This window comes from Rhamphochromis longiceps, linkage group LG17, assembly GCF_057381845.1.
Source record: "Rhamphochromis longiceps isolate RC_006_pf linkage group LG17, R_longiceps_female_GT1.1, whole genome shotgun sequence".
NCBI lineage: Eukaryota > Metazoa > Chordata > Actinopteri > Cichliformes > Cichlidae > Rhamphochromis > Rhamphochromis longiceps.
Window position 1 is genome coordinate 39,564,766 of NC_140573.1, and position 19,446 is coordinate 39,584,211.

General features: G+C 43.6%; 1 protein-coding gene across 1 annotated transcript; it reads left to right on the top strand.

The window, feature by feature from the left end:
- Positions 1-103: 103 nt before the first annotated feature.
- On the top strand, positions 104-19,393 carry LOC146650190 (DENN domain-containing protein 11-like). Its single transcript, XM_085385741.1, has 9 exons — positions 104-915; positions 9,438-9,537; positions 9,750-9,908; positions 14,686-14,842; positions 14,934-15,072; positions 15,383-15,514; positions 15,656-15,806; positions 16,433-16,501; positions 16,780-19,393. Exons 1-9 carry the CDS (start codon positions 528-530, stop codon positions 16,973-16,975), a joined length of 1,491 nt encoding a protein of 496 aa, XP_085241867.1. The 5' UTR covers positions 104-527; the 3' UTR covers positions 16,976-19,393.
- The last annotated feature ends 53 nt before the right edge of the window (positions 19,394-19,446 follow it).

Sequence of the window (19,446 nt, forward strand, 5' to 3'; positions counted from 1 at the left end):
CTTCAGTAACTCTGGCTAATAAATTAATAATTTGACCGTTTATAAAAAAAAATATTACTATAAAATGTGTCGTATTGGCTACGCTGCTTTATAAAAATATAATCGTAGTGATCGAAAGTGCGGCACGCGAAAAGAAGACGTTAAAGCGCAGGCTACATTCAAGAAGACAAAAAGCAGTCGCGTTCCTAACTGTTTTGAAGCCAGTCTCAGCCAAGGGAATGTGACAAATAAAATTGCGAAGAGTTTTGAACGCAACTCGCATTAGACGAAGGAGTTGCCCTCTCTGAACAGCATCAAATTTATGATCACCAGATACTGGAAAGATTTTAAAGCTAGGCTTTCAAGCTGCTAATACGTAATGTTTATTTAAAACGAGATGCAGCCGTTATGAATAGCCGTTATGAATTAGGAGTAACTTTGCTGTGAAGAAATTGCTCTGAGTTCTAGTTATCCACGAATGGACCTGGTCACTGTCGGCTGAGACATCATTTACAAATCCGCGGTGAGACTGAGGCGGGACCGCCAGGATGGTGGAGCGGTCGGACCGAGCCCCTTTGCTAGACTGGGAAGAGGTTCCGTCCGCGGAGAAGACCGGAGGTACTTCTCCGACGAAGGAACGACTGTCGAGTCCCTCCAACAGCCGTGCCTTAGGATGCTCCGCGCCCGGGTTTGGGTGGAGCAGCGGACCAGGGGGTCCCATTGCCAGCAGGTCTGTCTCCAACGCAGACGGCTGCAGCGCCCCGCCCGCGACCTCCAGCGATCTGGCGGGTACAGACGAAGCGCTGCCACCCGACAAGGAGGAGCATCTCTCGGATACAGGACCGAGAGAGGTGTCGCTAGAAGACAGGATGGTGAAATGGGAGGAAAAGGACCAGATAGTGTCGGTGTTTGTGGTTACATTCAATACCAGATCAGGTGGGACATCAAATGTACTTATATGGAATTTATTTAACCTTATAAAAACAAATACAGGCAGGCTTTAAAAGAAGGGCAATGATCAGCTTATAGACAGGTCAGAATAAACAGATGCAGCTGTTGTGTCTGACGCTCAGAATGACCAAGTCTGCAGTCCACCACAGGTGTGGCTTTTTCTGACCTGCAACAGTAGTTTGGAGACATTATCTAAAGGCACGACATCTTCTGCAAGCCTAGTGGCAGAATAAGCCATGACAAAATGTCAGGAAGAGTGCTGTGGTAGAAAATCAATCAGCTGGTGCTTTATGCACAGTAGAGCCATACATTTTTAATGACAGATATGTTAAAGACAGGGGCGAACCCACTATGAAACAGTTACTTAGGAGGCAGGAGATCAGGTTACGATTCACTGGATTTAAGGCTTCATGATGATGCTTTGGAGGCATGCAGTGCAGGATATTCCCTACAGGGTGGAGCTGGCCACTTTATGATTTTGCGGTGTCTGGTTGAGTGAAGACCAGGAGCATGGTGTGATGAGCAGTTTTATTTTCTAGATTTGACGAAAAGAATCATAAGTACCTGTGTTACAGGGGCTTCACTGAAAGACCTCAATTAGAAACCAGCAAGCTACCAGATAAGCTGAAGCTGAATCAGTTCCCAGCTCCCACTCATCAGTGTTACCGTGGACTTCCAGGCCACTCATGACCCGATCCCACATGCTTGCTTATTGCTGGAACCACGTGATAATACATTTTTATCTCCACAATATAATTTCCAGTTACATCATTCTGTTAAGGAGTCTAGTCTGTGGTATGATAAAAACAGGATGACACAAAAGATGTTCATTTGTAGGATTTTAAAAGAAAACCAGATCAAACGAGCAGCGGCACATTGGACAAATTCTTCTTTAACCACCACTTAGAAACATCAGTGCCCTTCTAAGTCGAACGCCACCCAGATATGTTTATAAAGGAAGGATGCATCAATATAGAAGTATAGTGTCTTATAATGGTAGAGTTGTCACAACATAATATAATGGCAAATATTTTTATATGAAGTCAAAGGAGCTTGCAAAGAAAAGCGTCTGGACTTCTTTAAGTTGCTTGAAGACGTTTCACCTCTCATCCGAGAAGCTTCTTCAGTTCTAAGGTCAAATGGTGGGGAGTCCCAGATTTAAACCTAGTGGGAGTATCCCCCCACAGAGGGACAAAAGGACCCCCTGATGATCCTCTAATCGCCTGAGCCAAGGTGTGAAACTGGGTGTGGGTCCCAATCAGCCAGGGTTTCGGGTGAGCTCATTGTGAAACCTGGCCCCACCTTATCATGCGAATTCCTGAGGTCAGATGGCCCAGGATGTGAGTGGGCGTTAAGGCATCTGGGGAGGGAACTCAAAACTGGATTATAGATGGCAGACAATTGGTGTCGTAAACCACCGTCTCTGTTCAAAGATGGTCGCTCACACTGGACATAGATGGCTTCTTTCACTCCTTTTTCAAACCATCTGTCCTCTCTGTCCAAAATGTGAACATTGGCATCCTCGAAAGAGTGACCTTTATCCTTAAGATGCAGATGGACTGCTGAGTCTTGTCCTGTGGAGGTGGCTCTTCTGTGTTGTGCCATACGCTTGTGAAGTGGCTGTTTGGTCTCTCCAATGTAGAGGTCTGGGCATTCCTCGCTGCACTGTACAGCATGCACCACTGATTGGGACCCACACCCAGTTTCACACCTTGGTTCAGGCGATTAGAGGATCATCAGGGGGTCCTTTTATCCCTCTGTGGGGAGATATTCTCCCACTAGGTTTAAATCTGGGACTCCCCACCATTTGACCTTAGAACTGAAGAAGCTTCTCGGATGAGAGGTGAAACGTCTTCAAACAACTTAAAGAAGTCCAGACGCTTTTCTTTGCAAGCTCCTTAGACTATGATGACCTGGATGACTGAGAACCTTCACAGACATTTTTATATGAAATAATCAAAATCATTATTTGTAAGATGAAATTATTTACACATACATATACAGTTACTTACAGTGAATATATTTATTTTTGTCATTACTCATATTTTGAGTGTTATTCATTATTCATCACATATCAAACAAAGCAAAGTTACTGGGGGAGTTATTATGATTATTTACCATGATTTCTTTCTTAAAGCTTCTATGCACATTACTGTAACATTGTTAGAATATCGATGTGTATATATATTTTCTTGTGACACAGCTATCTATACACTACACCAGTGAAACTAAAGGATTCCCCATGCTGGTTTGACCTACCACCTGGTATGGCCCGGATCTGGCCCCACACAGTGTGCTTACACATGGCCCACATACTGCGAAGAATGACGGCCCTTTGGTGGCCCAGATCTGGTTTGACAGATGGGGCCCACACATGGGCCAGCACAAGGCCAGTTGCAGACAAACTGGTGGTCCTGTGCTGGCCCATATGTGGACTACTCTGGCAAACCTGATCTGGGTCACCAAAGGGCCGTCATTCTTTGTGGTATGTGGGCCATGTCTAAGTTGTGTGCAGCCACGGGCCAGTTGTAGACACACTGCTGCTGGCCCTGTGCCGGCTCAGAATAGTTTCAGCTCTGGTCCCAGATGTCAGCCTAATGTGTACCTTAACCTTCCTGCCTTCTTGGGACCTTTTTGTGCCACTGCTATGTGTTAAATGGCTGCCATTTCCACTGTGTTCAGCGGAATATAACCAAACTTGCCACAGGATAGTTTTTACCTGTCAATGTTAATATTCCAGTGTGAATTCCTTAAATCAGCCTAAAATGGCTGAGCAGCAGAAATCCCCACACCCATCACCCTGGGGACCATTTTCTGCCCATTGACTTCCATTATAAACGCTATTTTTCAACCCCAAATTATCATCATATGATTTTATTTTTTCTTCTTTTCTTGGATGTCAATGAAGACTCAGGGCCTTGAAGTTTTAATTTTTAAATTGCAAAAAAAATGCAAAAAAAATAATGGCAGGTCAAAATGTATGTTGGTGCCAATCTTTGGTCCATCTAAAGGCCTACTTATAATGACAATCACATATTACTTCAACTGGTTTTTTGTAGAAATATTTAGTTTCGTTTTTTGGTTTTTGGGGCTTATAACACAGGGCGCTCATGTAATAACACTGGGATTTGAAGGGTTAAAACAACGAAAATATAATTAAAACTTTACATGAATATTTCAGGGAGGAGTAGTTTTACAAGGTTGGCTAATTTAAAGTGGAATAAAATATGGATATATGGTCTTTTTATGGCGTGGCTGAGAATGGTCCCTAGGGTGATGGGTGTGAGTTTTTTAAAGGATGGCAGGAGGGTTAATCAAGCCATGTAAAAACAACATGTGCCAGAACATGCAAAACAGTGCAAAAGTAACATGACAAAACTCTGTTCACACAATGAATGGACTGATTCTTATATAGTGCTTCTAGTCTCCCTGATTACTCAAAGTGCTCTATACAACATGCCACATTTACCCAATCACACACTTTCTCTAAACTGAGTTCTTCCTGACTACATTCATACTCTTGACATGCAGACTAGAGGAGCCAGAGATTGATCCACCACATACGTCTTATCATGCCAGAAGTCAGCCAGCAGTGCCGGCTTGATACCAGATCCGGGCCAGACCTGCTTGCTATGTGGGCAGACTCACTTCGGCGTGACTCCCATTGGCAGCACTTATCAGATGAATGAGAGCGAAGGGAACTGAAGTGAAAAAATTTGTACTGGATAAAAAGGTTAATAATGGAAAAATGGCAGACAGTGAGGAACAGCAAAGTAGAGCTAATTACTTGAACTGATATACCGTTATAATTGGAAAATAATAACACGTATACAGACAAACAACATGGTGAATAAATACATATATTTCTCCTCCTTAAGTTATAGAAATATATGTGTCCTCTGGATCTTGTGGTACTCTGCAAATATCTAATTTTAATACTTTATAATGTTTTTTTAGAAAAGGCACTGAACTGAAGTTATATAACACGAGTTCATATCAATGCGCATGCGCCAACCAGCGTGCAGCCTGTTACAGTCGCTCCTGCTTTTCTCTTAGTTTAGCTCTTTTTTCTTACGTATTCTTTTTTTTTCTGACTTGTATTTTCCTCCGTTTTCTATCTCTTACTCAATCATGTGGATTGAGAGAGTTTTTGTTCTTCTGGTGGCCGTGGAACTGTTACTTTTATCATGGAACGGGACCGCGGCACATCTCCTACACGCACGGACTGTTTACTCCAGAGATCAGCTGATCGCCCTGATGCCGGCCGGCTCGCTGGCCAGGCCCGCAGAAGTGCCCGCAGAAGTACCAGCTGAAATTTGGAGGAAAACACATCGGGGATGCAGAGGTCAAGGACAGAAGAGAAGAAAAAAGGTGACGGTGAGACAGCGGAGGCTCGAAGCGAGGAGGAGGTTTAAACCGTGTCTGCCGTCTATCGTGATGGGAAATGTGCGATCGTTGGCAATTAAAATCGACGAGCTCTCAGCACTGGTACGGAGTCAGAGGGAATACCGAGAGTGTAGCCTGATGTGTTTCACCGAATCATGGCTGCACCAGGTCATTCCCGATGAGAATGCTTCCGTGGAAGGCTTCCACACTGTTCGGGCGGACAGGGACAGCATCGCTAGCGGTAAGCGTAAAGGAGGTGGGCTTGCTGTTTTAGTTAACAACCGGTGGTGTAACCCTGCCAACATAACAATCAAAGAAAGGATTTGTTGCCCGGACACTGAACTGTGTGCTGTTGGACTCAGGCCGTATTATTTACCCAGGGAATTCTCTCACGTCATCTTGGTGGCTGTTTATGTTCCCCCCTCTGCTAACCCCACAGCTGCATGTGACACTATCCACTCTGCCATAGCTCGGCTACAGACTCAGCACCCGAGTGCCTTTATTGTGATCTCGGGTGACTTCAACCATGTATCACTGGACAATACACTACCAACATTCAAACAATATGTGGACTGTCCCACCAGGGGAGAGAAAACTTTAGACTTACTGTATGCTAACGTCAAGGATGCATACAGCTCCTCCTCCCTCCCCCCACTTGGTAGGTCAGATCATAACCTGATTCACCTCACCCCCCGCTATGTGCCAATTGTGAGGAGGGAACCTGTGACCACCAGGACTGTTAGGAGGTGGTCAGAGGAGGCAATAGCGGAACTACAGGGCTGTTTCGAGGTGACCGACTGGGAAACACTCTGTGAGCCTCACGCCGAGGACATCAATGGGCTTACTGAGTGTATCACAGGCTACATAACTTTCTGCACTGACTCCATTGTTCCAGCTCAGACTGTTCATTGTTACCCAAATAACAAGCCGTGGGTGACTAAGGACATCAAAGCCCTCCTCAACAACAAGAAGAGGGCTTTCAGAGGGGGCAACAAAGAGGAGGTGAGGAAGGTCCAGGTGTTACTAAAGGACAAGATCAGAGAGGCTAAGGACAATTACAGGAGGAAGCTGGAGTGGAAACTCCAGCAGAACAGCATGAGAGAGGTGTGGAGGGGCATGAAGACCATCACTGGATTCAGGCCAACCAACAGCAGGGGAGCTGAGGGAGGTGAGAATAGAGCCGACGAGTTGAATCTGTTTTTCAATAGATTCGACACCACAGTGTCTGCTCCCACCCCCACAACCTCACCTGCAGTCAGCCTGGAATCCAGAGCCACACCACTGTGCCAGCCTCTCTCTTCACATGTTGCCTCCTGTGAGATTCCTGACACCCCTCCCCCACCCATCACCTTCACTCAATACCAGGTTGAGATGCAAATGAGGAGACTTCACTCAGGCAAGTCTGCTGGACCAGACGGAGTGAGTCCCCTTGTCCTCAAGACCTGTGCCCCCCAGCTGTGTGGAGTCTTTCATAAACTGTTTATGCTGAGTCTGAGTCTGCAGAGGGTCCCGGTGATGTGGAAGACATCATGCCTCGTCCCTGTACCAAAGACGCCTCGTCCCAGTGGCCCCCAGGATTACAGGCCCGTGGCACTGACTTCCCACATCATGAAGACCCTGGAAAGGCTCATCCTGGACCAGCTGCGACCCATAGTAAGACCACATCTGGATCCCCTTCAGTTCGCTTATCAGCCTCGTCTCGGAACAGAGGACGCCATCATCTACCTGCTCAATCGTGTCTACACCCATCTGGACCAGCCGGCGAGCACTGTGAGGGTCATGTTTTTTGACTTTTCCAGTGCTTTCAACACCATCAGGCCGACCCTCCTGGGTGATAAGTTAGCAGCGATGCAGGTGGATGCTTCTCTGGTGTCCTGGATTGTTGATTACCTGACAGGAAGACCACAATATGTACGTCTCCCACAGTGTGTGTCTGACAAGGTGATTAGCAACACAGGGGCACCACAGGGGACTGTCCTCTCCCCCTTCCTCTTCACCCTCTACACCACAGACTTCAGCCACTGCACAGAGACCTGCCATCTTCAGAAGTTTTCTGATGACTCTGCGGTGGTTGGATGCATCAGCAGGGATGATGAGACAGAGTACCGGGCTGTGGTCGACTCCTTTGTCACGTGGTGTGAGCAGAATCATCTGCAGCTCAACGTGGCAAAGACTAAGGAACTGATCGTGGACTTCAGGAAGACCAGGAAACACTTGACCCCTGTTTCAATCCAGGGGGTCAGTGTTGACATTGTGGAGGACTATAAATACCTTGGAGTACACATTGACAATAAACTGGACTGGGCTAAAAACACCACAGCACTTTACAGGAAGGGCCAGAGTCGTCTCTATTTTTTGAGGCGACTGAGGTCCTTCAACATCTGCCAGAAAATGCTGAGGATTTTCTATGAGTCTGTGGTGGCCAGTGCGATCCTCTATGCTGTTGCATGCTGGGGGAGCAGGCTGAGGGTCGCAGATGCCAACAGACTTAATAAACTGATCCGTAAGGCCAGCAATGTTGTGGGGATGGAGCTGGACTCCCTCAAGGTGGTGTCGGAGAGGCGGATGCTGTCCAAGATAAAGACAACGTTGGATAACACCTCCCACCCACTCCATGACATGTTGGTCAGTCACAGGAGCTCGTTCAGTGAGAGACTGAGATTACCGAAAAGCACCACTGAACGACACAGGAAATCATTCCTGCCTGTGGCCATCTCCCTGTACAACGCATCCACTTAACACACTGTTTGCTGCTACAACTACACATGTTTCTTTTCCAAATATTTATTTATAAGTGACTTATGTATGTATGTATGTATATATATGTATATATTGTACTATTCTTAGTTAGCGTATTGTCTGTCTTGTCTTAATGTTGGTTTAAAATGGAGCACTGTAACAAAAAATAATTTCCCCCAGGGATCAATAAAGTATTCTGATTCTGATTCTGATTCTGATTCTTCATCAAGGTTGTTTTCTGATACACAGCATTTGATGTCAGATACGAGATGAAGCGCCGTTTTATGACTCATTCCTTACATCGAAATGAAACATAATAACACAGAGGCAGATGGACACATGAAAAAAAAATCATCATTAGTTTGTACTTGAAGGTTCAGTCCCTGAGCTCATATGTGCTCATGTTAGTAAATAAAGCAGTTTATCGCAAATATGCTTATGAAATTTGATTTAGATTATCATGCAATATATTGAGCATCACAGAATCGCTGTATTGTCGTTGTGGGCAAGTGTTCGTGGTTTTCATTGCTGAGTAACTTCTCTCGTATTTGTATCTGGTATGTGGATGTGTTATTTGGGCAAATGTGTTCCTGGAAAGTGTAAGTGTCCTAAGGTGCACCAGGTCCTAGACAGAATTCAATATAATTCAATTTTAGTCATATAGCATCAAATTACTGCAACAGGTGTCTCAAGCTGCTTTATAGCAGCTTTAGGCACTCAGACGACCCCCTATGAGCAAGCACTTGGCAACAGTGGGAAGGAAAAACTCCCTTTTAACAGGAACAAACCTCAGGCACACCCAGGCTCAGTGTACAGGGATTTTGTTATTCCACCTATAATAATGCTGTAGGATGCTGTGAGAATGTTTAGACAAAATTTGGATTTTAGGATAATTCCTCCCGGATGTTAGTTGTGCATCCACACCCATAGATCATAGATCAAAGCAAAACCAGATGTTTGTAAAATTACTTTGACTTTCCATTCTTAGCAAGACCCATGAGTAACATCTGGTCCATACACCTAGCACTGCATGAGAGTCAAAGTTAAACACTTGAAGTCACTACCAGCTGTCGGTAAAGCATCTTTTCTTCGTGGATGACAGAAACCAGCAACTTCATATTAAGCACTGATCAGCTCATATTTCAGCAGAAACTCTTACGCAGAGATCTCATGATGAGATTGAAAGGCACACTGGCTGAGTCACCTTCGGTTTCTCAGCTCCTGTCAGCTCATATTTGCTCAGCTGCGTCAACCAACAAGTAATGAATTCCAGGGAATATAGTTGGACTCCTGAAAACACACTGTCTGTTCCTGTATCAGCCTATATCCATTTATTCAAGTTTTATCATTATTATTGTCTCTGTGCTGTTTGGGTGTGATAGGAAACATGCTGGAGTGGTGTCTGCCCAAAGACATGGACCTGGATGGAGTGGAGTTCAAAGCCATTGCCAGCGGCTCCCACCGAGTCAGCACAGACTTCATGTAAGGATCAGTATCTGTGTCTCTTACACTCTTACACAGCCGAGTCGCTAATTTTAAGTATTAGGATGCACCCCCATGTCCTCATCCTGGCAGGACAGAGCCGAGGAAAGTGTTGCCTGACAAAAAAAAAAAAAAGGAACAGCCATCTGGCAGCATCTTTGCTTTTTCATGACTCACGGCCTCATCTGTGTCCCTCTCCCCTCTTTCCACAGCTACTTCCGTAAGGGCTGCTACTTTGGCCTCGCCTGCTTTGCCAACATGGCAGTGGAGAGCACGGTGGAGAGGGGGGCCAGGATGAAGTCGGTTGGGATCCTGTCTCCCTCCTACACCCTGCTCTACCGCTACATGAGCTTCCTGGAGCACCAGGTCAGGTAAGAGCACTGAGCTTGTACAATGGAGAGCTCTGCTCATCAAGATCTATGACTTTCTATCAACGAAACATTTAGACCAACCAACTGAGTGTACTTTTTAGTTTTTTAGTAAAGAAAATAGCATATTTTTGGGAATTGTGGGTCACTCTTATTTATATTGCATGTTTAAAAGCAACAGAAGTTTACCCAAAGTGCACATGAATTAACAATGTAATTATCCCTGCAGTGTGCAAGCAGGGGGTGGGGAGGGGGGGCTGTTTTCCTATCTGTTTTTGGCCCGGCACCTATCCCCTTTCTTTGGTAGGAGTGTGCATGTATTTTTCTAGCTTTCATAATATTTTGAATAGAGAATACTTCAAAAACAGTAATGGCAACAAAATAAGATGAACATCAAGCTACAGTTGAGAGAAATATAAAACCCCTACCGAACGGACACAAAATGCAAAGGAAACTTTTTCAAAGACAGTGGAAATTGGAGTTATGTGATGTGATGCCTATTTTGAACTGGTTTAAGGCCAGTGAGTGAGTGACTTTTTGTTTATAATGAAAAAGAGTTGACCTTCGTTTTAGTCGACTGTTCAAGTTGAACTCTAAGAAAACTGGTTTGAAAATTTAAAAGGACCTAAAATAGAACCCTGTGGTACACCTCAATTAATGTTACTTGTACACAACATGTAATTACCTGTAGTGACTGAATGCAGTGTTGATTAAAAGTCTTGACCCCCCCCCCCCCCCCCCCCCTCTGTTTTTTTTCTTCCTAATAGCCAGACTTGTAATTTTTTAATGTCTGCTTAAACAATAGTTCTGCAGGGTTTCTGAAGGTCTTTCAACACATTTCCTTTGGAGTTTCACTGCTTTTTAACTCATTTTTAGTCCCTGTGCCCATCCGTTTCAGGGGAATGTTTTAAAGCCACTTGACACTTTTAATTACTCAACTATCTAAACAGAATAACCAGAGTTTTGTCTAAGCATAACACCCATCTTCAGATACTTTTGTTATCAGCAGCACGTCACATAACACATATTTTGTTCACTTTTTTTTTTTTGTTGAATCTACAAAAATGCCAAAGATAAGCTTGAAATAAGTTTGCAAACTAAGTCAATCACAAAGGGTCATTAGCTGAAAATTTGGCATATCATGGCACTGTGTGCAATGCGTCCTTAAAAAAATCTGGGGAAACTGGATAAGTGAAGGATAGGAGAAGAAGTGACAGGGCTAAAAACTAAATGCAGCAGACAAACGGAATCTGAAAGTCATGTCCTCAAGGTCAGTGTCAACATTTTCAAATTCCAGATGACTAATCAAACAAATGATAAGAAAGCTTAACTTAGAGAGTTCAGGCTAAAGAATAAAGGTGGGCATACCAAATATTAACTTTAAATCAAGAATTTGTATTATATAAAGTATTTCCTGTTATGATTGGATGTTACAATAAATTCCTGCACCTATTACCAGCTGTTCTATTAAAAAAACTATAAAGAAATGAGTACGCAGTACTGTAGGTTCTTTTTGGTCACTTGTTAATAATCCAGATAAATGAAAGGATAAATATATCAGAAGAAGGTTTTGATCAGACCACATGTCTTCTCCCAGAGAATAAGTATGTCCTGATCTCAGATCAGATGTTTAAATGTCCATGTTTCAAGTCAGTGTTTCTCTCAGTGCTGAGATCAATCGATAAGATAGTGAGAAGTCATAAATTCAGCAAATCTTCCACTTTGAACAAACTGCAATGAGTTATTCATTGATCGATAAATGTTTAGTGTTATATTGTGTCTTTATTAGAGATTAGACTCACCCTGGGTCAGTATGATTATTCACAACCAAATGTAGCATTAAGAAAATGGCAGATTTTGGCCAATTCTGAGTGAATTTTGCTCACTAGAATAACAAACGGTTTAAAAAGATTATCACTAAGTGTCCTACAAAGAGACAACATCAGTGTCTCTACAGCTATTTTTGGTATGTGGAATGGAATCTTGTGCTTGGCAGCAATGAAGTGCTAATTTTCACCTCTCTTCACTGTTAATCTGTGCAGTTGTGCAGAGTGCCGTGCAACTTGCTCTGAACAGAGATACCCTGAGTCCACGTGCACAAAGACTAAATTGGCACAGAACCAGGCTTCCTTGTTGATCCTCTGTCATGTGATCTGCACCAGTGTATCCCGTACAGTCTTATCGCCTATAGTTCACCTCTCATTGTTATCACACAGTGCAGTTTTGGTAAGGAGCTGCAGAAGAGCAGTGACACTGAGACTAAAGGCTAAACGATCATTTCTGTATATCATTATTTCATTAATCACCAAAAAAAAAAATCAGTAGCTTAACAGTGAGCATTCAGTGTCCATGTTTCCTTTCTGTGCTGAAACAAGTCTGAAAAGATGTAATCATAAGAAATTTCTGCCTGATGTGGGTGTGCAAACTTGGCTAGTGGGAACACCCTTAGCACACAGACACACCTGGTGCAGACTGGTGTGTTTGCTGTCGAGCAGCTGCACAGGGAGCAGTTTGGGGTTAAGGACAACGTGGAGGAGCCGGCGGCGCCGTTTTACTTCCACCGCTCAGAATCGCTCGATCTCTTCTATACAAATAAGTGAGAGCTCTACATGCAACAGAAGACACCGGCTTGCTTACAGCAACAGCTCGCACTTTCCATGCTTCCTGTTTTCTCTGAAAAGAAGCACATTCCTCCAGACAACACTTCACTTCCCTTTATTGTTACTAGTGGTGTGCACAGGCCCTTTTACTCCAGTGCCTCATCCCAAGCCGTGCCACACTTCCTCCTCAGCAGCTCCTCGAACACGTCTCCCTCTGTTCTCGGACTCTCTTTCTCCCTGCTTTCCCTGACAGTCCTCTCTTCCTCTTTCCACAGTTCCCACACCCTGGCCTCTCCTGGCCTCCAGTCATGCAGCGGTCATGCTCTTTACTCACCAATTCCAACATAGCTCACACCACATTCCCCATCTGCTGGCTGCCATTGTAGTCATCTGTTTCTTACATAATGGCCTCTCTTGCTGGTCACAAGGCAATTAAGATATTTAGCAATTTGCGAAGAGTTTCCCCCCTCGCTCGCTCGATCTCGCTGCTTTTTTAAACATGTTCTGTTATTTGTTTTCTCTTTGCACTCGCAGCTTGTGGAACTCATTAGTTTTGCAGGGAAAAGCTAAAAAAAGAAAGGTGTGATGAATGAAATTGTGTCTTGGCATAGAGTAACTGCAGCCTGAAAACTCTAAGCAACTCCCACTGCAACACAAAACACATTAAAAACATTTACAGGTGATAAATGTGACCCTTTATCTTGTAGTAAAACCCGACAGTGGAGCCAGAGCGACTAGAATTCTACCTTGATTTGAGATTAAGCACAAACAGCTACTTGATAAGTACTTACCCTGTGTGATGAACCTTTGAGGCCTTTAATAAGATTCATTGCTGAAACTACTGTTTTACTAGTTGAGTCACAGAAAATGGATCCACAGTAGGTTTACAACAACAATAACAAAAAAGATTTATCAGGCCAAAAAGGAGCATTTGGTAATTTTAGTTTCTAATTTGGAAGAAATAAAATTTGAAAAAAAGACAATATTAAATCATTTCTGAGGTTCAGGAGTTAAGAAACATGATCAACTTAAAGTTTAGCTCAAATCCATGAGGAGTAAGCTGCATATTGGGAAAAAAATTAATGAGCTAGCGTGACTTTCCCCCTTTTTTGACAGAATGGTAGCTTTGGCAGCACAGAGTAAGAGTTTAATGCAGTTTATTAATGTTAAAACTGAATATATTACATTGCTGTTCCAATCTAGTTTATCAGTGAAAACTCAATGAAACTCATAGACTGTATATAAAAGATGGATGCAGTTGCCCTAACTTTACCCACGACCCCTGGTAAACGTCAGCATTATCATTTTGGCTGCTGCAGCTGAGGCAGGTGCTAAGTTATCAGATAACACCAGCTAGCTGATGCAGACCAGATGAGTGCACGATAAAGTTACCAGTTGAGGGATTACAGATTTTAGCATTTCTGCAGTGACTTCATTTTACAGAGGTTCCTGCCACCAACAACACTACAAATTAAATAATCAGCTGATCTGAGCAGGGTAAACAATTTAATAAATCACTGAACATAACACGTTTTTTTTAGATAGCTTTTATTTCTTTCATGTGTGAAAGAAAAAGATATTGTCTGAAATATCAAGATATCAGACTTTTAAATCACCAAATATTGGTATCAGTATCAGGCTTCCAAAAATCCGGTTGGGCTCTATTTATCCTGATGTGCTAGACTAAGGTTGATACTACTTGGAAAGTAAGTCCTGAAAAAAATGTGAATAGCTTTCATTTGGCAGCTTTAAGTTAGTTATTGAGACTTCTTGGTAGCATTTTCTTTCCCTCAGACTGACGTCCAGTCCACCGCATATTGATGGGAATTTGAGCCACATTAAAGCATGATTTAAGGGCCATACAGAAATTCATTTGTGTAACAAAACCCTGCAGATGATCATTTGTTTAACAACACCGCTGCACTAATGAGCGAGAGTTATGTGTTCCACATTTTATTTTGAAATCACGGCTCGCTCTGATGAACAGTGTTTGCGTTTTAACTTAATTAGCTGATGGCCTGAGCAGCACCATCTGTGCAGACACAGAGCAGTGAACTGATTTGAGACAGTGTCTGTTAAACTGATCATATGGTATCTGCATTTCTTTTTAATAACCCGCTGTTTTTTTGTTTTTTTTTACCTCTTTCTTTTTTTTGGATGCCATTGTTACCTTTCTCTAGGCTCCAGCTTCAGTCCCCGGGCCACTACTCTCACCTTGAGGCCTTCTATGAGGACAAGAGAGCACTTCTGCCCCCTAGTGGAGACGCTGTTGTCACTGCGTTACCAGCCAATGCTTGGAGTGCAGCAATCAACCACAGCATGCATCCTGAGATGAAGGTGGGATGGACCATTTTATTCCTAAAACAGCTTAAATGATTATTTGTTCTTCAGTAATGCATATTTCTTCACTTGGATACATTTGGAGCAGATCACCCACCCGGCCGGCTGCATGTCCCACTTCATCCGCTTCTTCGGGGAGCAGATCATGGTACTGTGGAAACTGGCTCTTCTCCGCCGACGCATCCTCATCTTCTCTCCTCCACCCGTGGGTGTGGTCTGCTACAGAGGTGAGAAACATCTGGATGAAGGTTGACTTCCCTGTTATTGCTTGTCATCTGGTCCTCAGCAAGGTAGTGAAAAATGTTTCTTTCCGGAAATGTTAATCAAGTCCTTAAAAAACAGAATCAGCCAATTAAATCTTTGTTGTTTACTAAGCTGTCACGGTGTGGGGATTTCACATCACAGGACAAACAGTTCCTTTCCAGCTGTAGCAGCTTTTGTTAGCCCACACATCACGCGCACATTACCTGCTCTGCTCCTCTCGGTCTCCCCCACACTCGTGCATCATTTCTCTAATTTCTCCCTCCACCCCATCAGTGTACTGCTGCTGTTGCCTGGCAAACATCTCTATCCCCGGGGTGGGCGTGGCCGTGCCCGAGTTCCGGCCCTTCTTCTACGTTAATGTGGCTGATATCAGCGCCCTGGAGAACGAGCTTTCCTATGTCGCGTGTAAGTAGATGCTCAAAATAAGTTGACGTTTGTTAAAAACAAAAAGCCTCACTAAAAAAACAGACTCATCGGGCTGATGTGTAACCAGGAGAGCTGAGCATGTTCTTAAATTTGAGGGATTCTGCATGTTTGTATGTTTAGGCACCACTGAGAAGATCTTTGAGGAGAAGAAGGATCTGTACGACGTGTATGTAGATAACCAGAATGTAAAGACCTACAGAGACGGCCTGAAGCCTCTGCTCCGCCTCAGCACAGCCGACAGGGAAAAGTATCGTAAGCTCACCGAGCAGAGGTAGGCTAAAGTCTGCTTTTTAAAACATTAACAGGCTCAAAAGTTTGAGTTTTGTTTTGGGTTTTTTTTTTTTTTACAAATATTCTTCTTCACTTGGTAAATCTTGCTAGTACGCTTTTAGCTTCAGAACGGCCTTAGTTTTTCATGGCATACCTTCATTAAGCTGACAGGAGTGACTATCGGTGCGGTCTTCTGCTGCTGGAGCCGATCTGCTTCAAGGTTCAATGAATTGTGTGCACAGAGAGGCTCTTCTGCATACTTTGGTTGGTATTTGAGTAAGCTCAGAGCAGTCTGGACATTCTCCTCTGACCTCTGACCTCCGTACGGCATTTTTGCTCACAGAACTGACCCACTGCTGCCCCTACTGTACTTACATGTAGCAAAAGTTAACATGATAACCCAGGAGAAACAGTTTGCAGCTGTAGCGTTATGATTTAACTCTATACATTTAGTCGTGCTAATGTTGGTGGTTCGGACCTGCTGGCTGGTGGGGTTAGCATGTTAAGCCTACATACAGCCTCACAGGGCTGCTAGCCTGGCCTTCGTTTTACTGCTAGCAGCTGCATGTGTGCACGCTGGGATGACTTTGTCTTATGAGAACTTCTGTAAATTGTGTGTGTGTGCAGACAGATGCTGCTGTACTCCCAGGAGGAGAATGGAGACTGTGTGTCCAGTGAAGAGGATCTCTTTATTCTGTGAGTACAGAGCAGTTTATTTAATCGGTCTAGTGACTAACTACAGTACTCGGAGCAGACACGGCTCTATCTTATGAAGATTGTAGAGAAAGAACAGTGAACAGGCAGTGAGCCTGCTTTATTATCCTCATGGTAGCTATTACGTGTCACAGAGGGTCGTTTTGTGCTGATTTTGTGATTTCTCCACAGTTACTGTTATGAATAGTGGAGGAAAAAAGAACAGATTGAACAGATTTCAGTGACTGACTCGTCTGCCTTGTCTGCCTGGTCTACCCGAGGTTTTTCCTGGAACAGAACAACAGGATTTTCCAGACGCTGAGCGAGGTGGCAGGAAGCCCCGACCCCACCGTAACCCAGGAGAGCGTGAGGGCCATGGGCCTGGATCCGCACGGAGACAGGCTCTTCCTGCTCCACCTTCTGGAGATCTACGGCTACGACACCCTGCTGGTGTCAGAGCAGCTGTGCTGCAGCTGAGAGTCGCCACTGCTGGTTTTAGAAGGTGGGCTGACTTGCCTCGAGCCAACTGAGAGTGCTGCACTTCATGGAGTCTTCAGGACAGTTTGAGCGTCCAGAAACATCTCTGGAGCTTTTGTTTCGTTTTGTTTTCTATCTCCACCTGCTTCTTTTGTTTGCTGTAGTTTTGCTCCTTCATAACCTGTTGGCAGGATCAACAATAAGTCAGCTGCTGTGGTACAAACGAAAGTAACGTAGTTAGTTTTACTCAGCACAGCTTCACAGAGGAGATAAAGTAACTGTTTGAATTTCTCAAACTCGGCCGAGGAAAGAAACGCGTCGTTTGAACACCGTAGGAAGCCTCTCCGAACCCAGGATCGATGATATAACTGATGCTAAACTGGAACAAACAGAACTGGGGCATCTAGTGGAAGATGAAGACAGAGAGATGGAAACTTTTATTCAAACTTGTTCAAACTGAAAATTAATGTATCTAAGTAAAAGAGTTAGGGTTGTTGTATAAAATATCGATTTTTCCTTTGTGTCGTGTGTCCATGTGTGTCTGGAGGGCCAAATTTCAGGCCACTGTTGCTCTCCTTGTATCAAGTGCTGGATTTAAACATCCAATTAAGAAGCCTCTTTGTCGATATCAGGGCCTCCTTTTTTGTATCCTCACTAACAGGTCAAACTGCCTTCCTCTTAAGTCCGTAAGCATAAGCGTTTAAGTGGCATTTAAAGCAGCTAATGGAAGATGTTGCTGAGTAATTTCATTGACATCTCCCAGGCAAAGCTAAGACTACAGATCATTTGTCTCCATGCACACAGAGGAGTTTTGAAATGGCTTGTTGGCACCCAAAGTCTCTTTCATTTTTCATTTTAATTTACCATCTCCAGTGTCAAGAGAAAGTAAGGAAGAGAATGAACTCACTATATATTTTCACCTCCAGCAAGTCAGGGGGTGAGTGCTTTAGCTTTTTATTGCCTCCTTTTCTGGATGCTGAGTATGGAGCTTGCTGGCAGGAGGAAAAGAAGGAGACAAAGAAGATTGATGCAGAGGGTTGTTGTGACAAGAGGATGCTAGAGATAGGGTGAAATGGAGGCAGACGATTCGCTGTGGCGACTCCTATAGAGAGCAACCGAAAGAAGATGATACTGTGAAATACTGAGGTCAGTGTACGTGCAAAAAAAAAAAAAATCGCTTTAAACAAAAGCTCAGGTCTTAGACTGATCCTGGCTCTGTATGATGTCAGTAAGAGAGGATATTCCTAATATGGTAGCAGATGCCCCACCCACTTGCTGTCCGGAGGGGCAGCCAATCAGAAGAGAAGGTGAAAGTGAGCTAAAACTTCAAACACAGGATGAACTCAAGGGCTACACCAAGGCCCCTTATAAGTTGAGCAAGGATCCTTCAAGTACATCCTAGTCCTAGAGCTGAACCATTTAGCTGGAAATGAGAATATAGGTTCACTTTATTTAAAACACTAATGCATTTTTTATAATTATACATTTGTTTGTTCAGGTTTTTTTTTTTTTGGTTTTTTTAAGAGTTCCTTTGTCTTCAAAAGCTCACTGCTAAAATAGCACGAGTTAGCTCTTTTAGCAGATAGGACCACGGCACCAGCTAGCAGCAAAGTTTGTAGAGCTGTTTTGTAAGCTGCACACTGGATTGATCAGTTTTTGGTTAAAACAACTGTTGATCGTAGATAAAAGCTGGCTTAAATGTGAGGTTCTACTGCACAACCAACATGTATAAAGGACATCAGAGCTCTGGTGGCAATTTTATCAAAAGTAAAGCTTTTCCTGTCACAATTGTTCATGTAAAAGTGAAAAACTATCCTAATGGAGCTTCAAATCTGCTTTCCTTCTCGTGGGATGTTTTCAGGTTTAGCCTGCACGTTTCCACAAGTCAGATACAACTGCCATCAAACACTACAGCCAATGTGTGAGGAAGTTTCTTTATTGTCATCACATGACCGCTTCATGGACATGCAGTCAGACAGGAACATTTGTATTCATCATCTCAGTGACTGAAACACACTGTACAGTAAATGAACCTGGTGCTTTTGGTTTCTATGTGCTGCAGACATGACAGGATGTAAACATTCCTTTTCCAGTTCTTTTCGTGTTTTTGTTGCTTAGCTGTAAACTGTTGAGTGTAAATATCCACTTACTGTAATAATATGTGAAGAAATGGGATCAGCTGAATGTGTTTTATAAGGCGATCGTGATCCCGCAGAGCCTCTGTGTGTCACTGGAACTCTTTGCAATCGTGTGTTCTACTGTCTGCTGTAAGAAAATAACCTTGAGCACATTTTCTCTCTCCACTTGGCACCTTAGCACTTGTACAGAGCTAAAGCAAATGCAGTCGTAGTTGAAGGGATAGTCTCACTCACGTTAAAACGCCTTCACTTTATTTATTTTACTGTAAACCATTTCTGAAATAAAGTGCACAACACTTTTAAAGACAGTTTTCAGAGTACTGTAACCTTTGT